The sequence below is a fragment of the Typopeltis vanoorti genome, chromosome 4 (genome assembly GCF_054136105.1).
Source record: "Typopeltis vanoorti isolate ZY-2024b chromosome 4, IOZ_Tvanoo_1.0, whole genome shotgun sequence".
In the NCBI taxonomy this organism is placed as follows: Eukaryota; Metazoa; Arthropoda; class Arachnida; order Uropygi; family Thelyphonidae; genus Typopeltis; species Typopeltis vanoorti.
Genome location: NC_143552.1, coordinates 51,202,726 through 51,227,715, shown reverse-complemented (window position 1 = coordinate 51,227,715; position 24,990 = coordinate 51,202,726). Strand labels below are relative to the sequence as shown.

Sequence of the window (24,990 nt, the reverse complement as noted above, 5' to 3'; positions counted from 1 at the left end):
GTGCTAAAGAACTCACAACTCCGTTCACTTGGCTTTTCAATGAAAGTCTGGATGTGGAAAAGGTACCCAAGGAATGGAAGGAAGGTAAGATAGTGCCATTGCACAAGGTCAGTAGCAGACTGGAAGTGTAATTATAGGCCAGTTTGTGTGTCATGAGTAGTTGTTAAGATCTTGGAGACATTAGTCCCTCACTAATTTCTCAGTGAGGGACTATATACAGTGTTGGGCAGATGAGGGTAATGTTATCTGTAAGAATCAATATGGATTTGTTAAGGGGTGCTCTTGCTTTAGTAATATGATTGCCTTTTATAATAAAGTGACAAGAGTAGTTGATGAGGGAAAGGCATATACTGCCATTTTTTTGGATTTTGCAAAGGCATTTGACAGGGTACCACATGATAAGCTGATATTTAAGTTGCAGCACATGGATTTAGATGTCAGGTTAGTCATCTGGATTCAGGATTGGCTGTCTGATAGGTATCAGAGAGTTGTTGTATGGTGGGGCAATACCAAGGAAGCAGAAGGTTACAATTGGTGTTCCACAGGGCTCAGTACTGGGACCTGTATTGTTTAACCTTTAGATCAATGATATTGTTAATGGATTGCAAGGAGATATTTAGTTGTTTGCAGATGATGTAAAGCTGGGAAGGGTTATCAGTAATAGTGCAGATGTGGCAGACCTGCAAGAGGATTTGAATAAACTAGACAGATGGGCAAATGAATTGGGGTGTCGATTTAATGCAGCAAAATGTAAAGTCTTGAAGTTTGGGATACATCGATGGGAGACTGCATACTCGACTGGAGGAGCTGTACTGGAGGAAGTAGGGAAGACAAGAGATCTGGGTGTGATGACTGATAGAAAACTGAAATTTAGGGAGCAACCCAGAGGATTGCTGCATTACTGAGAAGGACGCTGACCTCTAGCGATAAAAGAGTTATCATTCAGTTGTATAAGACCTTGATCAGACCACACTTAGTCTATTGTTCTCAAATTTAGTCCTCAGGATTTGAAGGGGATAAATTAGCTGTGGAAAGGGTGCAGAGGCAGATAACAAAAATGGTTTTTTCATGACTGTACAATGTTAGTTATGAGAATCGGCTGAGGGAATGTGGACTGTAGACTTTGGTGGATGGAAGAAGGAGAGGTTATATAAGCGAGCCTTTTAAACTGCTGAGAGGCAGTTACAGGGTGGACACTGGGGAGTTCTTTCACTTGGTGGAACAGTGGGAAGGAGCGATGACAAGGGGCCATCCCTGAAAGTTATGGAAGGAAGCTGTGAGCAAGAAGGTGAGGAGTGGTTTCTTTGCATGGAGGGTGGATGAACCATGGAATGCATTGTCTGATAGAGTGGTGAGAGCAAATATGGTCAATGAGTTCAAGAAGTGGTATGATAGACTTTGTGTTTCCTAGGAAGGACCTTCCACGATGAGTCTCTTGACTCCATGGAGGCCTGAATAATAATAATAACTACATAATAATAATTAGATCTTGGACCTATTTAAGTACAGAAAATATTTTGCCTTTTTCCTGCTCCCTGGAATATGCTTGGGCTGTCATAAGGTGGAGGAAATAGATCTTTTGGTGATGGTGCATAAGGATTTAAAATTTAGAGGGCATATTTCCAAAATTTTGAGGACAACACAATGAATTCTGGAAACGATGTGGAGGACACTGACTTGTAGAAGTAAGGAGATTCTGGTTCCATTGTATAAGGCTCTCATTAGACCACATATGGATTACTGTGCAGAGATTTTGTCACCTAGTTTTCAAAAGGATAAGAGATGTTGGAGAGGGTGCAGAGGCGATTAACCAAAATAGTTTCTTATCTCTGGAATCTTGAATATGAAGAAAGATTGAGATGATGGAATTTGCAGAGTCTTGTGGATAGAAGAAAGAGGGGTGATATGATAGAGACAAGTTGGTAAGGATTGTTATAGGATTAACGTTAGAGAGGTTTTACATGAAATGGTGGGAGATTGGGAAAGAGCAAGAGGTCATCCCTGAAAGCTGTATAAGGAGGGTGTGAGCAAGAAGGTTTTTTGCATGGAAAGTTGTGAATGATTGGAATTCATTGCCTGAGCGTGGTGTCTGCAGAGAATTTCAATATGTTTAAAGCACAGTATGATGAGCTGTACATATGACAAAAGGGGCGTCCGAGATGAGTTTGTGACTGTATGGGGCCTTAGGATAATAATAATAATAAGCAGGTTGGTTGAAGGCACTGCCAATTCTTGCACATTCTTGTAATGCTTGGGCCATTCCCATCCAAATCTAGAGCTGTGTTCACAGTGATATATTGCAATGAGCTACTTACTTCAGTTTTTCTCTCTCTATTCTCATATCATACTCTGTCATGTGGGCAACAGTATCTCAACCTCAATGACAAACCCTTGTAAACTGATTGCTCAGTAGAGCAATCAGTTTACAAGGGTTTGTCATTGAGGTTAACTTATCTATTTCTTCTTCTGCTTTTGTCGCCTGGCTACCATCAGAACTCAGTTATCTTTTCATAATCATTATTCCTACTGCTCAGTACAAAGTGAAATAATTCTTTGGAATTTTCTTTGGCCTGTTTTATTCATTTCCTCTTGTAATCTGATTGTGATTTCTTCACCATGCTAGTCTTCCTTCTTGAATGTACTTTGTACTGATCATGAGAATGCTGATCATCTTTCTCCTTATAAACCCTATGCAACATTTTCTTTCTTTGTATTTCCTGCTGAAGGATGCTAATTATTATTATGTGATACCTCCAAGGAGTCCAAAGACTCATTTAGGGAGGTCACCTACTTCTGCAACTCTCCATCTCCACCACTCAATCCACCAACCATACTGAACTGCCACTACCATCATCATCTACACCAGCATTTCCCAAACTTTTCTTACAACGGAACACTTCGCTAATACTGAAATTTTAACAGAACACCTTGGTTAGAGTCAGGTATCATCGGTCTCGTATTCAATGTATAGCTAAGTGCACAATATCGGCGAAGCAGGCTGTATCGCATCGCAAAAATGCGACAGCACACAGGCGTGCCGGGCCTGAGCGCATTGCTTTGACCCTGCTTGTGATACCACGTTCCCTAGAATAGATACCACTGTACTTCACTGATGCTCGGAGATATCGACAACCGTGGGTGGCTGAGTCAAGGTCAGCATGTACTGGCCTTAATAGCACAATCAAAATGCAATGTGAGGAGCGCATGATTTTCAAACGTGTTAGAACTTGTCGCAGCATTTAAAACCATTCCAGGCACATATTAATTTTGATAATTTTTCACGGAATACTTGCTCACTTTTGACACAGTTTGGGAAACCCTGATTTACACCAATGGCATCTACAGTCTACCGTCACCACTAGTATTTTTTGTCTGTAAATTGTGTGTGTTCTCAAGGCCGATTTGTCTGTATGCGGGATGAAAAACCTGAGTTTCCGGGTTTTTCATCCTGCATACAGACAAACCGGTAAAAAAAAAAAACAAAAAACCTTCTACTTCCATATGAGATCTGCTAACTCCCTTTCACGTGAAAATGCCCATATAAAGATTCCTCTCATGATGATAAGAACAGAACTCAGGCCTTTTCCAATCAAAGGATGCACTGCACCGTCGTTCTTCCAATTGCGCCACGGAGGCCAATCATCCATCTAACTCCTGACTGATTTATCCTCCTAATACTGGATATACTGACTGATACTGGATACTACTTCCTTCAAGAACCCCTTGACCATCTTCCATATGCCATCCTTTCCGTTGTAGCTTCTAATGCCATGTTATGTATGTTGGTTCTGTAGTTTTGCATCTACCTTCTCTTAACTGAATATTTTAGATGTTTAGCAACTGCCTAGGATAAGGCTGCATGATTACTTCTTCCTAATCATAGGCAGAGTGGCTACTTTGGTTATGGATACATCTTCAGATGCTACTGCTATATCCAGCAGTATCAAACCCCGTCACCTTCAGTAAATGCTGTTTCATGTAATTATCTCTTAGACATATGAATTTGATTTTCATCCTGCCATGTATCCTCTCTTCTTTCCAATCTATGATATCCCCCATAACAATTACACTTCCTGTGTGCTTCTTTAAATTATCTTGTAAACAATTACGATCAATATATGATATTTTTGTTTGTTGCCAAAGTACTTGATGGTCAGTAGTGGTTATCTGAAATGTCAGGCCTGATTTATGCTCTCTTCTTTTTTTGACGTCTTTTATGTGTTCAGACATGTAGATCTCTCCCAATCTTCCTGTCTGGTCTACATAACAAATGCCACAAGGGCAATGAATCTCATCGATGCATGGTTTCATGTAATTATCTCTTAGACATATGAATTTGATTTTCATCCTACCATGTATCCTCTCTTCTTTCCAATCTATGATATCCCCCATCCCCATAACAATTACACCTCCTGCGTGTTTCTTTAAATTATCTTGTAAACAATTACGATCAATGTATGATATTTTTGTTTGTTGCCAAAGTACTTGATGGTCAGTAGTGGTTATCTGAAATGTCAGGCCTGATTTATGCTCTCTTCTTTTTTTGACGTCTTTTATGTGTTCAGACATGCAGATCTCTCCCAATCTTCCTGTCTGGTCCACATAACAAATGCCACAAGAGCAATGAATCTCATAGATGCATGGTTTTCATGGGGTGATGTGAAAGTAGAAGTCTTGATATTTTTTGTAAAGGTAAAAAAGCCACTTTTACATTTTACTCGTGGAGCAGCACAGCCAATTTGTGCATGATATTCTTGATGTAAGGCAGCGTGATTGCATTCTTGAAATCTTGTTTAAATAAGGAAGTTACAGGAGTTGTATTAAGAATTTTTCTGATTGTCTTAGGTTCAAATTAGCACTCATCTTTTTCCAGAGCTTTCCAATACTATACACCCTATGGCACCCAATACACTTGTGAATATTATGACCCACAGGATTGCTGCAGTCACTACAGCAAAAAGGAGCTCTTACATTTTATTAGGATGGGTGCCATGACTGTTTGTTCCTCACATTATGGTGTCTATATATATATATATATATATATATATATATATATATATATATATATATATATATATATATATTGAAAGTTTTTCCGCTTGGTTATATTATAAATTAAAGATGCCAAGAAATATATTTTTGGTTTCATCCTTTATCCAAGTGTAAGCAAATAAAGTTTGTGCTTGAATCAACTTTATTATTATTATTATTACATAATACCTCCAGGGAGTCAAAATCATCGAGGGAGGGTACCTAGTCTACAGCTCTCCATCTCCACCACTCCACTAGCAACAGCTACCTTCATCATCTACATCAATGCCATCGACCACCACCACTATTTTCACAGACAATCACAACCATCCGTTGCCAACGGCGGGATTCAAACACAGCTTTTGGTTGGAGAGCGGATACTCTAACCACTCGGCCAACCAGGTCGGCATTTATGACTGGGCAACTCATATATAGAGGTTAATGACTTCACATCAATTGCCTTAGTATCCCATAAAGTAATGCACATATCCTTACAGATATGTATAATGCTGTGCATTATGGGAAGGGTCACTACCCAGACCAGGTAGTGACCCTTTCAACCTTTATTGAGGCCTCATCAGTGGGAGCCAGATCCAGAAGTGATACCAAGGTTGAAGTAATGCAGAATTCACATTTCCATATAGAAGTAGCCAAAAGGTGTCACATCTTATTACTAAAATACTCTGGATTACAGATAGATGCTGAAAGTTTTCTACTTGGTTTAGTAATAAGATGTGACACCTTTTAGCTACTTGTATATGGATATGTCTTCTGCATTACTTCAACCATGGTTTCACTTCAGGGCATGGGCCTCCCAGGATGAGACCTCAATAAAGGTCTAAATCTGGGTAGTGACTCTTCCAATAATGCATAGCATTATAAAAGTCTGTAAGGATATGTGAATTGCATTATGGGATACTAAGGCAATTGATGCGAAGCCATAACCTCTATATACAAGTTACCAGTCATGAAGTTACTAAATGCACAAACTTTGTTTCCTTACACTTGAATAAAGGATGAAACCAAGAATATTATTATTATTTTTATGTGACACCTCCAGGGAGTCCAAAGACTCATCGAGGGAGCGTGTGCCAACAGCATCGAATGACTGATCCCTTCCAACTACTAACCATGCTCAAACTTGCTTAACTTTTTGCATGAGCCAATAGTAGCAGAGGCTCTACCAAACCAATCGACCAACCTTTGCTGCCAATATACTTGGCATCTAGAATTTATTATATATATATATATATATATATACATATATATATAACTTTGTATAGAAGTCAATGGAGTTCAATATCAAGGAATATAAAAGATGTATTGATGACCTTCTACACGATTCAGTAAGTTTTGAGAGAAATAAAAGCAACTAAATGACAATCTTTTGGCTCGTGACTGAAAAATTTGGCGCAAACATTTACGTCATAAGACATTTTCAGCGTGAAACATTTTTGCCGTAAGACATTCTGCATTCGTTTTTGTAAATAATCAATGGATGATAAAGGGTATTATAAATTCATTAAAAAGGCAAATCTTTATTAAGGTGAATGTCAGTGATACATAACATAATGAAATCATTTAAAAATGTGCAAATTAAAAGAGATGATGCGTAAATAATTAAATTTTTGCTGCAGATTGTCAGTTCAGCAAATCCATCAGTAACATCGCTCACTGAAAAAAAATGCTAATGCTGTGAAGCATTTTATTTTCCTGTTGAATTCAGCATCTGTTTGATAGCATAACTTTAAACCACTGGCAATAATTTTGAGATAACGATTTGGTGCCATAATAATAAGTGATTAATAGTCGCTTTCTTGAAGTCAACCATTAATGTTTCAGGATCTAATGATGAACATAAGCTCTTTAAGACACTGAATAATCTGTTGTAAGTTAATTCTGATTTGCCAAGAAGCAAAGCAAAAAGCCGCCATGGAATCCTTAGGGGTCTCATGCCAGTCCCAAGCATGGATAAAGGAGGAGGGTCAGTCAGATGAGTGTCAATGCTCTAACCATAAAGAAAAAACACAACTGTCATCAGATGCCTAAAATGATCAACAAATATAACATGCCAGCTCAGACATCGCCTGGATTAACAAGGTCCACGATACCAATCGAGCGATCGTGGGTTAGATGGAAAAGTGGGATACCAAAAGGAAACAGAAACTGAAACTAACAGAACTATTATCAGTAGGAACATGGAATGTACGGACACTTAGGAGAAAAAAACTAGAATTACTACGCGAGGAAATGAAGAGATATTGGTGTGATATACTAGGACTGGCGGAGATGCAATTGCCATCATCAGGAGAGATAAATGGATGCGAAGTCATATGGTCAGGGCATGACACCAAGCACGAAGCAAGAGTTGAATTCCTTCTTAACAAAAGAGCTAGAGAAGCGCTATTAGGCTAGCCAGTCAATGAACGAATCATAGCAGCAAGATTTCAAGCAAAACCATTTAATATATCAATAGTCCAGATATATGCACCCACGTCTGACAGCACAGATGAGGATATAGACTTATTTTACAAAGATCTGAACAGAGATAATAGAAACTATACCAAAGCAAGATGTACTAATTATTGAAGGAGATTGGAATGCCAAAGTCGGAATATATAATGATGGTTGGGAAAGAGTCATGGAAAATATGATTCAGGAGAAAGAAATGAACGAGGTGAAAAAATGTTAGAATTTGCTGAGGACCACAATATGATGATCTGTAAACACAAGATTCCAGCAAAAGGAGTGTGGAAAATGGACGTGGCGATCAAATGACTAAGAACATGATTGATATGATTATGATTAAAAGAAGATGGATAACATCAGTACAGCAGTGTTGAACTTTTCAAGGAGCGGATATAGATTTAGATCACAGTTTAGTGATTGCAAGCATCAATTTCAAATTAAAAAAATGAAAATATAAACTCCATCATCAGAAATGAAGAGAGCAATAATAAGTGAAGCAGAAATAGGAAGAGGGTACAGAACAGTTTTAGAGGAGAAACTTAAAAAGTGTGAACAAAGAAAAAAATTCAAATCTAAGAGTGAAAAGAGTAATCAAGGGGATAGAAGATGCAGTTGAAGAAGAGAAGATTTAGAAGAAATGGATTAGACAAGAAAAACTGAAGTTAGTACAAGAGAAAAGAATGTTGAAGATAAGAAGGGATACATCAGAACAAATAGAGGAGCAATATAGAAGAAAGTGTAACGAGGTGAAAAAAGCAGTCAGCCGGATAAGATGAAATGGTTAGAAGCCCAAGGCAATAATATTATTATTATTATTATTACCCCAAGACCTCATGGAGTCAAAGACTCATCTGGGAGGTTCTTTTATCACACATACATCTCATCATACCAAGCCTTAAACACACTCAAACTCCTTGCAGACACCACACTCTCAGGCAAGGCATTCCAATCATTCACAACTCTGCACGAAAAAAACCTGCCTCTCTCCCCTACTCACACCCTCTTTATACAGTTTCCAGGGATGACCTCTGGTTCTCCCCCTGATCTCCCACTATTCTCTGTAGAACTTCTCCACCATTGATCTTATAACAACCCCTTACCAACTTGTAGGTCTCTATCATATCTCACCTCTTCCTCCTCCCCACCAGACTCTGCAAATTACATCTTCTCAATCTTTCCTCATACTCAACATTCCAGAGAGCAGAAACTACCTTAGTCAGTCGCCTTTGGAACCTTTCCAACATCTTTTTATCCTTCTGAAAACCCAGTGACCAAATCTGGGCACAATAGTCCATGTGTAGACTATTCAAAGCCTTACACAATGGAACAAGAATCTCCCTACTTCTACACATCAGTGTCCTCCGCATCATTCCCAGAAGCCTTTGTGTTGTCTTCACAATTTTGGCGATGTGTCCCCTAAATTTCAGATCCTTATCCACTATCATCCCCAGATCTCTTATTTCCTCTACCTCCAACAATATATTCTCACCAAGCATAAATTCTGCATCCCATCTTTGTTTTCCAAATTTTAAAACCTTACATTTTGCAACATTGAACTCACATCCCCATTTCCGTGCCCAATCACTCAATTTATTCAAGTCTTCTTGCAAGGCTACAACATCTTCACTACTCTTTATGGTTCTTCCAAACTTTGCATCATCTGCAAACAATTGAATATCTCCATCCAAATCTTCGCCAATATCATTAGTATACAAGTTAAATAGTAATGGCACTAAAACAGACCCCTGAGGCACTCCACTAGTGACTTTCCTTTTCCTGGATATCACACCCCAATACACAACCTGTTGATACCTATCAGATAGCCAGTCGCCAATCCAATGCACTAATCTAATATCCAACCCCATCGCTACTCTAGTTTGACTGTCAACTTGTCATGAGGTACTCTATCAAAAGCTTTTGCGAAATCCAAGTATATTACTGTGTATCCTTCTCCTCTGTCCAAGGAAACAGTCAATTTATTGTAATAAGTAAGTAGATTACTAAAACATGCCCTCCCTTTAGCAAATCCATGCTGTCCATCAACATCAAACATTATACCATTGTTGTCAACCCAAATCTGGATCCTAGTTCTCACAAGCTTCTCCAACAACTTAACCACAACACCTGACACACAGATAGGCCTATAGTTTGATGCTTGAGTTTTGTCACCTCTTTTATGAAGTGGTACAATCTTGCCCTCCTTCCACTCCTTAGGAACTTGACCAAATGAAAGACTCATATTAAAAAAGTATGTCAAGGCAGGCGTCAACTCTCTAGCACATTCCTTCAGTATACGTGGTGATATATTATCAAATCCCACAGCCTTATTTACATCTAGTTTACTCAACTCCCCAAACACCTCTTGCTCACTTACAGTCAGTCTCTCCTCCCCATCATCAACTGCTCTTAATCTTTCCATGAAGTCACATTCACAACATTGAAAGATCTTTATGAACTGCTCATTAAGTATCTCCACCACACATTCTGCAACAGCTGTCTTTATACCATTTTCTCCAATCAATGTCATCCTTCCATAATCATTCTTTCTATTGTGGCTACATATCGAAAGAACTCCCTAGGATTCTTTTTGGCTTCATTAGCTAACTTCTGTTCATACCTCTCTTTAGCAACTCTCACCAACCAGGTTACTCTCCTTGCCTGGTCTTTGTAGACCTCATAAAATTGGTTATTTCCACTTCTCTTATGCTGCCTCCACAATGCCCTCTTTCTCTGTATCGCATGCTTGATCTCTTTATTCATCCATCTCACACCTACCTTATTTAACCTTCTCACTCTTGGAATACATTTAGACACTGCATCTGCTAGATAGTTTTTGAAAATCCCCCAAGCTGCATTGATCTCTTTTCAAGCTAACTCCCCATTCCATGCTACACCTGCAAGCTGTCTCCTGAGCTCTTCATAATCATCCCCCATGTAGTTCCACATATACCCTTTTCTCACAGGGGGTCCTCGCACTGCTGACAACCACCCAGGTAATCACCTGATGGTCACTCTCACCAATTGGTGGATGATTTGACATCTCATTGATAATTACATCCTCTGATGAGATGATCAAATCCAAGACCCTTAATCCTCGTGTGCCCTCTGTTACATACTGTCTGTGGTAATTATCCCTCAAAAACTCAAGAAACTCATTTTCTTTACTTCCAGTTGCTATCTCATCATTCCAGTCTATATTGCCATAATTAAAATCACCCATAATGATCACCCTTTTCTTATTTGCTTGGCTAATTTGACTATACATTTCAGTATCACTAGCATCCACATTACCTGGTCTATAACAACATCACACGAAGTATTTGATTCCATTCACCTCTATCTCACACCATACTGCCTCAAAACCACTGGCACTATTTCCGTCTTGCATCTCTACTTTGTATGGACATAACTCTTTCTCTATCATCAATAGCACTCCCCCTCTCTTTTTACCGCCTCTATCCTCACGAAACACATCATACCCTTCCATCTCTATTCCTGCCAGGATGTCATCCTCTTCCAACCATGTCTCACTTATTCCGACAATCTTTGGGTGAACAGATGCAATTAGTGCAACCATTTCATCTGCCTTGTTTCTTATACTTCTAGCATTGGTATACAAACACAACAGCACATTTCTGGATCTACAGCTAGTTCCACTGATACCACTCACTCGATGTGATTTCTCCATGCTGGACTGGGGCCATTTCCCTTTCTGCTTCTTCATTTTAGAACCCTTTTCAATTCCAACTGTTTCCTCTTGATCCCTGGTCATTCCATTCCTTTCCTGCCTACACACGCTCTCACCTCCTCTTGGAGCATCCACCTTGCTCATGCTGTGTACCCTCTGTCCACCCTGAGCCTCCCCATTTCCCTGCTCCTCTTGCACACCCATCTCTCATTTTCTATACTCATACCACTCACTTCCCCATTCATATCCACTTCTTCAATCTCTCCTGTCTTACTCTCCTGCTCTTCCACATCACTCCCCTCTCGATCTGATTCATTCTCTCTATTCACTTCTCTACCTTCCAGCAGCAGTCTCTCCAAGCGACTCACACCATAACCACTCAAATGCAGTCCATCGCTCCCATATAGAACAATACTACGGAGAGCATAAAACTAGGGAGATAAACAAAATGATTAGAACAATTAATAGAAAGTGGCAACCAAAATAGACCACAGTTAAAGACGCAAAAGGCAAAGTATTGATGAATAAAAATAAAATTGTACAGCGATGGACAAGATACTGTAGTGAATTACATGAAAAAAAAAAGATAGATTTGGATAGCATTGGGAAACTGACTGAAGAATTGAAGCGGATATCACCACCAGGTAATAAGTATGATATGGAATCACTCGATTGGTATCGTGGACCTTGTTGATCTGGGCAATGTCCGAGATGGTATACTGTAGCTGTTGATCATATAGGCATCAGATAACAATCATGTTTTTTCTTTACGGTCAGAGCATCGACACTCATCTGACTGACCCTCCTCCTTTATCCAGACTTGGAACTGGCATGAGACCCCTAAGGATTCCATTGCAGCTTTTTGCTTTGCTTCCTAGCAAATCAGAGTTAACTTAAAGCAGACTATTCAGTGCCTTAAAGGGCTTATGTTCATCATTAGATCCCGAAACATTAATGATTGACTTCGAGAAAGCAACTATCAACACTTTTTCTGACAAATTTACATCAACAACTATAACAGGCTGTTTATTTCATATGGCAAAATCTTTATCGCAAACTTGCTGCCACTGGTTTGAGTTATGCTATCAAACAGATGCTGCATTCAACATGAAAATTAAATGCTTCACAGCATTAGCATTTCTTGCAATGAGTGATGTTACTGATGGATTTGTTGAATTGACGATCCACAGCAAAAAGTTAATTCTTTACGCAGCATCTCTTTTAATTTGCACAATTATTAAATGATTTCATTATGCAATGTATCACTGACATTCACCTTAATAAAGATTTGCCTTTTTAATGAATTTATAATACCCTTTATCATCCATTGATTATTTAGAAAAATTAATGCAAAATGTCTTACGGCAAAAATGTTTTACGGCAAATTTTCCTGGAACCCTTTTGGCTGAGTTTTAATCACCTTTATTTTTTACAATGAGCTGAATATAGGGCTAATTTCATGCAGAACAGATGAAAAAGCTATTTGATCTGTTCTGCAGAAAAGTTGAAAAGGCTATACAGGATAGATGTTAATTCTGGAACACAAGTTTTTATCACTGTAAGAAGGATGTAATCAGGACCAGGTGACTTATTGCTGACCAAGCTATAAGGTATTCTTCGATTTCTATCTAATGAAAGAGACTATACAGGAAGTATGGAGTAAACAATTCTTGATAATAGGGAAGATGATTTGCTGTGGTCTATGCAGGAAATGAAGGAGAATAAATGCCGGGAGGCCTTCTATATCTTTGGGTGATACTTTGATCATATCATTAAGGTGAGGGAGAGATGTACAGAACAGAAGGAAAAAAAATTGCACCTTGTAGTCCTGTCCAGCAAACAGATGGCTGAAGTTATTTGGGATTATGGAAAAACAAGCAACTAAGATGGGGATGGAGCAAGGACAAGGAGCCTTCCCTGGAAGTTACGAAAGGAAGTTGTAAGCAAGAGGGAGAGAAGTGGTTTCTTTGCATAGAGGGTGGTTGAACCGTGGAATGCATTGCCTGATAGAGTGGTGAGAACAAGAATGGTCAATGAGTTCAAGGAGTGGTATGATAGACTTTGTGTTTCCTAGAAAGGACCTCTCACGATGAGTCTTTTGACTCCATGGAGGCCTGAAAAATAATATCTGTTGTCAGTATATATATATATGTGTGTGTGTGTGTGTGTGAGTGTGTGTGTCTCATCATTATCATCATCGTGTCCACTTGTAGACATATCAAGGTCAGTCTTCCCAGCAGTCTAGGAATGAATTGAAAAACCTGTGAAGGAGTGTCTTGGTTCTGTCTTCTGTTTGTGTGTGGTAACCATTTTTGTGCAATGGTATTGAATGTATTGTATCATAGGTATCATATTTAGTTTATTCATTATATTTTTGTTTTCATCCAGTTCAGTAATGCATATCCCAAAGTTCTTCTCATAAAATTAATTTTAAGTGATGTAAGCTATTATTCATTCTGGTTTCTGATGATCCAGACTCCACTCTTGTAGATGAATATTGGTCTTGCTAATATCGTGTATGCTATTTCTGGTATGCCTCTGTACTTTTTGAATTATATTTTCGATACATATTTTAATTCTAATTGGTTCCTTGAAAAGCCATAAGAAGCATCCATATATATACATGTGGAGTCTGGAAAGTTCTGATAACACCTAGAATAAAAATTATATTAAAGCAACTGATATAACCACAAGACATGATGATATATAAAAATATAAATGACCTTCATAACCCTGCTATTAGTATGTTCTTTCTTGTGGTTATATCAGTTGCTTTAATATCATTTTTGTTCTAGGTGTTTATCAGAATTTTCCAGATCCCACCTCGTATATATATATATATATATATATATGATGAAATACTTCAGTTCAAGACGTTTTAAAAATTGTGGACAGCCTTGACCTTCCAGCTGCCTAGCTAGTGTGATGGATTAAAATTCACAGCAGCTCTCACTGACTTTGCTGGCGAGAAGGTTGCCTTTGCTGAGAATGCAATTTTATCAGAGCAATATCAAAAACTAACTATTGCAAAAATATACTCTAAATCGTTTCAAATTTCAGAGTTTTTATTATTATTATTGTTGTGAAAACAATGCAGGTTTCTAATATGAAATTCAAAACATTTAAAATTTGCTATTTTTATGAAGAAACAGTGTCTACTTTTTTTTATCTAATATAAATAATATATATTCACGAATTAAATTTACTATGGATATGGAAAAAGACAACAAATTATCCTTTTTAAATATTCTACTCCTCTGTTCATCACCAGTTTAATTAATTACTTCCATTTATAAAGCCAACTTTCACTAGATGCTATATTCAACAACAATCAGCTCACCATCCATCACAGAAGACTGGAATTATGAAAACTTTATTACAAAGTACTTATACTATTTGTTCTACACCACAGCTATTACAGAAAGAACTCATAAACATCAAACAATATAGAAAACTCAATGACTTCTCAGAAAGGACCATACAACAGCTTTTTAATTCCTATAATCCTAGCTCAAATAACAAGGAAACAGTATGTCGAGTTCCAACCACTTCTCATGGAATTTTGTACATTTTTGGCATCTCAGAACCCATTTCCAAATTTTTAAAAAATACAATTAAGTGGCTACTTTTCTACCTGTCTACAAATTATCAGCATGGTTTCATCTTCCATAGATAAATGGTCTTCTCTAGCTCTCCCTGTTGTCTACCATGTTCATTGTGACCATCATCATTCTTACTTCGGACAGTAAGACAAGAGAAAACAAGAACACCAATCTTATATTAGTAACAGTAAATCTGAGATCTGGCTTCACACAATACAAAATAGATAGAGACCATAATATCCTATGGTCTTAAAATTGCTTACTTCACTGATGTTAAAAATTTGAACGTTTGTTTAAAGAAAGAGCTGAGGCTTTACTTCACCATCTAAACTTAAACTGGAAACACTGACTCTCTCTCCCAATCTAAGATATGGGAACATCTTATTGTAATCACATATGAATTTTTTTTTTAATATCTACTGAATAATTAATATTGCAACATTCCCTCAGTTATACCATTGCATTTTTTTATATATGACATCACACGGCTTTAACTTTCTCAAATCAGTCCATTGTTTGTATTCTACCTTGCAATTAACTATTGTCACCACTGATGAATGGTCTGTAATATTCATCCTGAAATATATGGCCTTATATAAATAGTGTTATTACCTTAGAGTTTTTTTATTATATTATATTTTATTTTTTATTTTATTATATTTATTTTTTTATTTTTATTGATATATTAAGTAAAATAAACTTCTCATGGCATAAGTATCCTCTTAAAGAACTCTCCTGAGATGCTGATCAGCCTATAATGTGCTACTTCTGTCTTGGAATCTCCTTTATGCAGTCGGACTATTTTGCTCTCTTTCCATTCCACTGGCACATTTTCAGTACTGAGGCTTAAAATAAACAGCTTGGTCAGAGGAGCTGATAATTCCCTTACACATTTTTGTAATTTATTTATTTATTCATGTGGGGGTTTTCTCCCTTTCCTCCACCATCCCGTAGGACTGGTTGAGCCCTCCTGATGGGGGATTAAGTATGTATTTTATGACTGTAGATCTGTGTGTGTGTGTGTGTTCATGGGCCAGTTTGCCTATTCCGAGGGATGAAAAACCTGAGTTTCCAGGTGGGAAAAACCCTCTACCTCCATATGAGACCAGCTAACTCACCTTTCATCAAAAGGGACAGGAGACAAAGGTTCCTCACATCATGGATGGGAATCAAACCCAGGTCTTTCCAACCAAAGGGCTTCATCTATACCGACTGAGCTATGGAGGCTCATTCTTGTAATACACGGGCCCCATATAGCATCTAGCATTGTGCCACAATGTTAGATGTTAGAGCCTGCAATATTTTAAGCACCCCATTTCTTCAATCTCTATTTTCCCATCACTCAATGTCATATGTGGCATTGCAACATCATCACTTACATGGTACATCCCTGCAACATGCTCACTAATTCAACTATTTCATTAGTTTCTGTTACCTCCCCACCATCAGAATTTTTTAAGATCATTCTTCCATAGTCTCTTGTTCTTTTACTTACCACCTAGTGAAAGAACTCTTTACAATTTCTTTTGGCCTCATCAGCTAGCTTTCTCTTATTATTAGCTTTGGCTTTCCATATCATACAGACTACCCTTCTGTGGTCAGGGTAGACCTCCTGCAGATGGTTGACTAAGAGGTCTCTGTGGTGTTTGCCATTCAGCGTTTGTGGGATGATAACCAACAGAGCTAGGGCGTGCCAGGAAAAAGCTTCCCAGATCATAACATTTGCGATAAACAGCATGAAGCCCTATCCCCCTGGTTGCATAGTTGGGGTTTAACAGGCTGGTGGAAGTGGATAAGGCTTCATGCTGTTTACGGCAAATGCAAACCTGGCCATCAGCATGGTGCAGCAAGAAATGGGACTCATCACTCCAAATGACCTTTTTCCATTCGTCGAGGGTCCATTGGCAACGTTCCTTGGTCCATGTCAGGCATTGTTTGCAATGCCTGGGCGTCATCATGGATATTTCTGTTGGTCTCCAGCTGTGAAACCCCAAGCAAAGCAAGGTATGGCTCATGTTGCATGTGGAAATGGGTCGAATTGCCGTGCTGTTGTACCAATGGGTAAGCTGCGTGACTGTTGCATGTCATTGCTGAAATACAAGTCATGACCCCCGAACCAATGAGAGCCCTTTTTCTGGATGTCTGTTTATGGTTAATCCAATCCTGGTACACCCTTGATATAGTAGTACAAGAGAAACCAACAAGTGTGGCTATTTATGAAATACTGTCGCCTGCCCTTTGGGCCACAACTATCTGCCCAAGGTCAAATTGGCTTACATTGCTACATTTCCCCATTACATACAGAGGATAGGTGTGCTCATTTACAGTAGCTGCATGTGACGTTTAATATCACGTAGTACTTCATTATCGTGCCAAATATGTAAAAGAGGGGGGTGTTCCTAATGCAAAGCTAACTCAGTATGCATCAGAAGAATAACTTCAAAAACCTTAGTTATTTTTGTGGAGTTTAATAAATGTATCACTTTAAAAAAATGAACAATGAATATAGCCTTTTAGTTCTGTGAGTAGAGGAGCGTGACAAATGCTTTTGTTTTCTTGCTTTCTTATTGTAACTCTTAATCATCTTTTCATCACCAAAAGAAATTCTGGATAGACATATTTCATTCACATGATCACATTACAACAAAATTCAAAACCTAGACAATCTTTTTTATTTGGCATAAAATTCAATAACATTGTCTCAAAATTTTTTCTACTGCTGACTAGTGTAGTACAGTTCATGATGTAATAACTACTGAGAACTGTGCAGATAGAAGTACTAAACTCATCAATAAATACCAGTGATTCCCAGTTGGCCTAAACTTTTCTTTTTTGCAGTGTCTTGAAATCGTCCATACCGTCCTTGAATGAATTTACACATACAGAAATTCATGGGCTCAAATTTAGTTTTGATGTTGAGAATTAAAAATATGTGTTAATGGTAGACATGGAAAGAAAACTATTAATTAAAAGGAACAACTATTTCCATGCATCTACCACCAGGAAATCTACAAAAATGAAACTTCAATTACTGGGGCAGACTGCTGGCGTGATTTCCATTTTTAGGAGGGACCTCCCACAATGAGTCTTGATAGACTTGTGTTTCTTAGAAAGGACCTCCCACGATGAGTCTTTTGACTCCATGGAGGCCTGAATAATAATAATAAAAAAAAGTATTAATGACCTTAATAAGCAGTGCGCTGAAGCTTTTTCAGAAGTTCTCTTTTCTAATTCTAATGCTGTAAGGTTTAGATTTCTTTTTCTCCTGATAAACAGAACCCTCCTCAGCAGTAAATTAAATTACTCAAATCATTGTGTATTCACACTGCATATTCTAGAATACTGGGAAAGGGGATTAGAATTAAATAAAACTTTTCATACTCTCCAATTTTTATTGATCATTTTTTGTTTTCCCATATAAAACAATAAAATGAGAAATAATGAATTTTCCTTAAAAAAATACTCTGCATATTATTTTACATCACTGGTTAAGACATAAGAAAGAACAATTACATGGAAATAAAAAAGTTGAAATTACTTACCCATGTGGGAAGGTGAAATACATCTTGCAACTGAAGAAGTAAGATTAATTCAGGATGTTTTTTAGCTACTTCTATCACCCCTTCAATAAATGTATGTGGTTTCTGCAGAAATTCTTCTTCACCACTTTTGGAGCTAAAACCATAACAAGATCCTTGATAAAATACAATTCCTAAATTTCTTTTGGCTGGAAGAAGGACACCATCACCTTTGATTAATGCCCATGGGCAAAATCCCTAATAAGAAAAAGATATTTTGACTAAGCATTAGCACATTTATTAGTTTAAATAATTAGTCCATCTATAGATGAGGTTTAATAAGTCTGGAGTAGTAAGTATGCATATCAGTTTTATACATAATAGCTAACTAATAAAATATAATTTATAAAGGACAGATGGGTGAAGTATTTATCAGAGCTCTATGATGATAATAATGGTAACATGATCCCAGAACAGGCAAACTGGTCCTGTGAACACACACTTCTACAGACATTAAACACCTCCAGTAACCAACCTATTCTGTAGGATTTTGGTTCCGAATACCTACACGGTAAAAACATGAGGTCTATGCATGAGCATAAATTAGGATAGGATAGGAATCCTAGTTCAAATAACAAGGAAACAGTACATCGAGTTCCAATTCCTTACATTTCTGGCATCTCAGAATCCATTTCCAAATTCTTAAGAAATACAATTTAGTAGTTACTATCTACAAATGATCAGCTTGATTTCCATCTTCCAAAGATATATGGTCTCTACTGGCTCTTCCTGGTGTCAACTGCATTCCTTGTGACTGTCATCGTTCTTACTTTGGACAAACCAGATGCTAAGTAGAAAAGAAAATACAAGAACACCAATCTGATATTAGCAAGAGTAAATCTGAGAAATCTGGCTTGACACAGCACACACTAGATGCAGACCATAATATCCTATGGTCTGAAATATGCTTATTCATGATGTCAATAAAAATTTAATTCATAACCTTAATGCATAACATTATACGTATCCGCAAGGAGATGTGTTTTGCATTATGGGAGATACTGAGATAGGAGTGTTGGTAGCTTGCTCCACCTTTGCAAGGAGTTGCTCGGTGTTGTACCACTTTACCCCAGTCCTGAAGATACTTTCAGGCTCAAACTTTGTTTGCACACACTTGGATAAAGGATTAAACTAAATTTATTATATTCTAACTTGTAATTACCGTAGAAAGTATTTTACCTTGGGTATAATAAATGTTAAAGATAGCAAGATATTTTAAACCTGGTTTTACTCCATTTCCCAAGTAAGTAAACAGACAAACAAGTCAAGTTTGCGCCTGCAAGTGTTGCAAGTCTAGCTGATCCTGCACGTAGTGCAAGACCAAGGCAACTCATGGTAAAAGTAGAATAAGCTCTGATCACTAATCTTAATATTTACCCTTAATGCAAAGCATATCTCCTGGAGGAGATGTATGATGCTTTGTATTAAAGGCAAGAGGCCACTACCCAGACCGGTTTTAACCTTTATTGAGGTCTCATCAGTGGGAGCCAGGCTAGAAATACCAAGATTTTAGTAATACAGAGCTTATAAGTATTTTACCAGAATAAGTTACCATAAGGTGTTTTAACCTTATTAAATAAAAATCTCAGGAAGAGATATAAATGTAGAAAGTATTTTACTTTGGGTATAATAAATGTTAAAGATACCAAGCTATTTTAAACCTGGTTTTACTCCATTTCCCAAGTAAGTAAACAGACAAACAAGTCAAGTTTGTGCCTGCAAGTGTTGCAAATCTAGCTGACCCTGGACGTAGTGCAAGACCAAGGCAACTCATGGTAAAAGTAGAATAAGCTCTGATCACTAATCTTAATATTTACCCTTAATGCAAAGCACATCTCCTGGAGGAGATGTATGATGCTTTGCATTAAAGGCAGGGGGCCACTACCCAGACCGGTTTCAACCTTTATTGAGGTTAGATTAAGGATAAATATTAAGATTAGTGATCAGAGCTTATTCTACTTTTACCATGAATTGCCTTGGTCTTGCACTACGTGCAGGGTCAGCTAGACTTGCAACACTTGCAGGCGCAAACTTGATTTGTTTGTCTGTTTGCTTACTTGGGAAATGGAGTAAAACCCGGTTTAAAATAGCTTGGTATCTTTAACATTGTAATTACCGTATTTGCCAGCCTATAAGATGCACCCCCCCCTTTTTGTACACATTTTTAGGAAAAAAAACTTTATCACTGAATATTCTAATGAATTTACAGTATTTCAAATATAAAGTAATAAGTAGGTCTACTTTCAACAAATACCTAATCTAACTAGGAAAGAGTACCCATCTTTTAATCTTCTTCGTCAAAACCCAGAAATTCATCTCCAGAGCTAAATGAAGAGACACTTGAAACCTCTTCTAAATCAAATCTGAGTCCTTATACAACAAATTGTCCTCTGTACCATCCAGTGCATTACTAATGCCACACTTCTTAAATGATTTAACCACTGTCTCAGTTTTCACAGCATCCCATGAAGCTTTGACCCACTCACAAACTTTCGAAATGCTAGGCCTCTTCCTTCTTCCTGATGGCATAACCTCAAAATCTGAAGACTGCATCCAGCTGTTCCACTTCTCCTTCAAAAATCCCTTAAATGGTTTATTAATACAGACATCTAAAGGGTGAAGCTGACTAGTTAGACCTCCTGGAATTACAGCTAACTGAGTTTTCAATTCCTTGAGGGTTTTTTTTTAACATCTTCTGTTCTGTGAGAATGAAACTGATCCCATACTAGCTGGGCAGGCTTCTTCAACAGGGCGCCTAGACCAAATTTTATCTATCCATAACTTCATTCCTCCCATCCATCCAGCCTTTTGATGAACATGTACAAACACTCCTTTAAGCAGTTTTTTCCTGTTTCCATGTTCTTTAGCATACCCAATCACACATAGCTTGTATGCAATATTGTAGCAAAGCAGACATTTTTTCAGCCATAATTTGCAAAGAAATTTATCACTACAACAATCGGAAAGTTTAAACGAACAGGAACACAGCTGTGATCGTCGATGACAGTGCATGTGCATCCACTGAACTCTATGTAACTGGAATGCTCTCACACACCGCAAGGAAGCAATAAAGAAATCGCGTAACTCGGAACAGAGAAAATTTCCAGAAATGAAAGTAATAAAAAATTGAGTATCGCACCCTGTTTTTCAGACCAATTTTCAAACAAAAAAAGTGCATCTTATACGACGGCAAATATGGTAATTATCGTCACCACTAATGATGATCTGTAATATTCAGCCTGAAATATGTGGTTGGTCTGAAAAGTACTCGGTCTCTAACATAGATGGCAATACTATCAGCAAGATTTTTTTTTTCTAAGTTGGTGCATCTGTCATAAGAATCCATGAAATTGCAAGTCATTCTATCAAGTAGTTTGTTTTATACAGCTGTCCGAAGCAAAATTATTGTCTGCCCTAGAAATGGATAAAATTGAGTACTGTGCGGTTATAAAATTCTTTGTAAAAAGAAGGTTTAACGCCAAAAGAAATTCATTCGAAGTTCATAAACATTTATGGGCACTCTTCTCCTTCATTTTCAACAATTAATCAAGTGGGCTGCCAAGTTTAAAAGTAGCCATCCAGCCTTGAACATAATCCACACGAAGGATGTCCAAAAAGTGTAACAACAGAAATCATTGATCAAGTGCATGATATGGTACTGGATGACTGGTGAGTCAAAGTGCATGAAATTGCTGAGACTATAGGCACTTCAAAAGAACGTGCAGGATCTCTGATGTGCTTGGAGCATTTTAACAAGAATAAAACTGATTTTGTGTGTTGATTTATTACTATGGATGAGACTTGGATTCACCATTACACATCAGAATCCAAACAGCAGTCAAAACAGTGGACAGAAGCCGGTTGTTCAGTGCCAAAGAAGACAAAGTCGATTCCATCAGCAGGAAAGGTCATGGCATCCATGTTTTGGGATGCTTATTAATCTTGAAAAAGGTAAAATCTCTGAACAGTGCTTGGAGCATTTTAACAAGAATAAAACTGATTTTGTGCATTGATTAAAAGGGTAAAACAATAACCGGGGAATATTATTCTGATCTTTTAATCAGACCAGACGAAAAAATTCATGCCAAAAGAACTGATTTGAAGAAGAAAAAAATCATCTTTCATCAGGACAATGTACTTGCCCACAAAGGTGATTTGGCAATGGGAAAATTAAGGAATCTGCACTATGAATTGTTGGAACATCCACCCTATTCCCCAGATTTGGCTCCCTCTGACTTCTATCTCTTCCCAAAACTAAAACTTTTCCTCGCTGGTCAGCGTTTTTCTTCGAATCAAGACGTGATCGCAGCTGTAGAGGGATATTTTGCAGATCTTACTGAGAACCGCTACAAGGACAGGATAATGGTGCTGAAGAATCGCAGGAATAAATGTATTAGCCTTAAGGGAGATTATGTTGAAAAATAAATAAGAATAATTTTGAAATTATAAATTCGTTTTTTCATTGTTAGGCCGAGAACTTTTCAGACCACCCTCATATATGGCCTTAAATAAATAGTATTACTTATTCTTTGTGTTTTTTATGTTAATTAAAATAAACCTCTCATGACATAAGTATCTTTTTAAGAACTCTCCTAAGATGCTGATTGGCTTATAATTTGCTACTTCTGTCTTGGAATCTCCTTTATGCAGTGAGACTATTTTGCTCTCTTTCCACTCCACTGGCACATTTCCAGTACTGAGGCTTAAAATAAACAACTTGGCCAGAGGAGCTGATAATTCCCTTGCACATTCTTGTAATACACGGTCCATATGGCATCTAACATTATGCCACATTGAGATTCTGCAATATTTTAAGCACCCCATCTTCAACCTCTATTTTCCCATTCCTCAATGTCACGTACCATCGCAATGTCACTACCTAGATGGTACACCTGTCCAAAATGCTAACTCAGTAATTCAACTATTCGGTTTAATCTGTTAACTCCCCACCAGCAGCTTTTAATTCTCATTCTCCCATAGTCTCTCCTCCTTTTACTTACCATATAGCGAAAGAACTGTTTAGGATTTATTTTGGCTTCATTAGCTAGCTTTCTCCCATAATTAGCTTTGTCCTTCCTGGTACTCCTCTTCTTTGTCTGCAACTCTTGCTAAATGATGCTATTTATCCATTTAACTCTGATCTGATTTATCCTTCTGATTCTGTGTATGCATTCTGATACTGTTTTCTTCAAATACTCCTTCACCTTATCTTCCACATTTTAGCTGTGGTCCAAAGGTGAAGGCTTAATAAGTAAAGTCTTGTTCATTTCAAGAATTTTTTCCTTCATTTTCAGATGACAAAGACATCAGTGTAACCAGTTGAAAGTGGTTAAGTTTCTCTTCGATTTCTCTTTCCTCTTCTCTTTGGATGCACCATGGCAGGTCAGCTCAATTCAACACAGGTACGTGGATAACTTGACAAACTGTGACAAGATATCAAAAAAAAGTGACAAATAGGTCTATAGCATTCATAGCTCATCATAGAGCATGTTTCCATTGGTGTTGTATCCATAAAAATTCGACAAGACACCAATGGGCTAATGTACTCTTTACAGATGAGAGTTGTTTTAGTCTTTTCTCCAATTCTAAATGACACTTTATCTGGTGTGAAAGTGGTGTTGCTTACCATGTGAGAATGTTCTTGAAAGTGATAGATAGAGTGCTCTTGGGTCATGGTGTGGTGAGGCATTATGCTTAATGGACGCACTGAGCTACAAGTGCTGGAAAAAGTGACTATGACTGGTGAACAATACTGCGACAAAGTTCTTCAATGTAATGTTTGATTGTTCCATGGTGCTGTAGGCAAAGAATTCCTTTTTATGGATGAAAATGACACACCAAATCATACATGACCATTGCAGATACTTCTGGAAGCAGACAATATTAATCGAATTGAGTGGCCAGCACACTCCCTAGATCTCCCACACATAGAACATGTTTGGGATGCAATAGGGAGATGTATTGTTGCTCAAAATTCTCCTCCAGAAACAAACAAGGCCTTATCCTTACTCTGAAGAAGAAGTGGGCTAGTTTTCCTCAAGAACTCCTGAATCACTTGGAGCTAAGCATGGTATGACATTGTGAGAGCTGCATCACAGCTTGGAGTGGACATATTCCATACTGAAATGTCTCTGTCTCTGCATAGTTTTCTTTAAGCGCTATACATTAGTTCCTTAACTATGTCCTTAGGAAATTTGTGACTTTTGCCAAAAATGCACTGCAGTTTAATTTGTACAAAATTTATAACACATTTTTTGTGCAATATAATTTATAAGTATGCTGACAATAAATTTATGTCCACATTTGGCTGTAGTCATGAACTTTTTTTCATATACAGGTAAAAATGTAGTTCTTCCTTAGTTTTTGGACACCCAGTGTATATAAGCAATATCTAATTGTTTAGAACAGAAGCAGTAACAATAGTATTTTACCTAGGTTCCATTGTTGGTAAACACAAGAATACGACGTAGATGCATATAACTTATGCTTTATGTTCTTGTATGGAAATATGTACGTATGTATATAACGTAAATAGTAAGGTATAAATAATAACATCTGTGTGATTAAACAGGTCCTTGTCTTCTTTCTTCTTCTTCCTCCACCATTTGTGTTCAGCTAGTAT

At 37.6% G+C, this 24,990-nt stretch overlaps 1 protein-coding gene across 7 annotated transcripts in view; it reads right to left on the bottom strand.

Annotated features, from left to right (window-relative positions):
* Positions 1–24,990, bottom strand: part of LOC150107294 (cilia- and flagella-associated protein 206) — a 330,352-nt gene that overhangs the window by 68,788 nt on the left and 236,574 nt on the right. For all 7 annotated transcript variants that reach the window (XM_090391143.1, XM_090391149.1, XM_090391147.1 and 4 more), the window contains one exon: positions 18,333–18,566. In XM_090391143.1, coding sequence (XP_090247269.1) covers positions 18,333–18,566 — 234 coding nt within the window. The remainder of the gene's footprint in view (positions 1–18,332; positions 18,567–24,990) is intronic.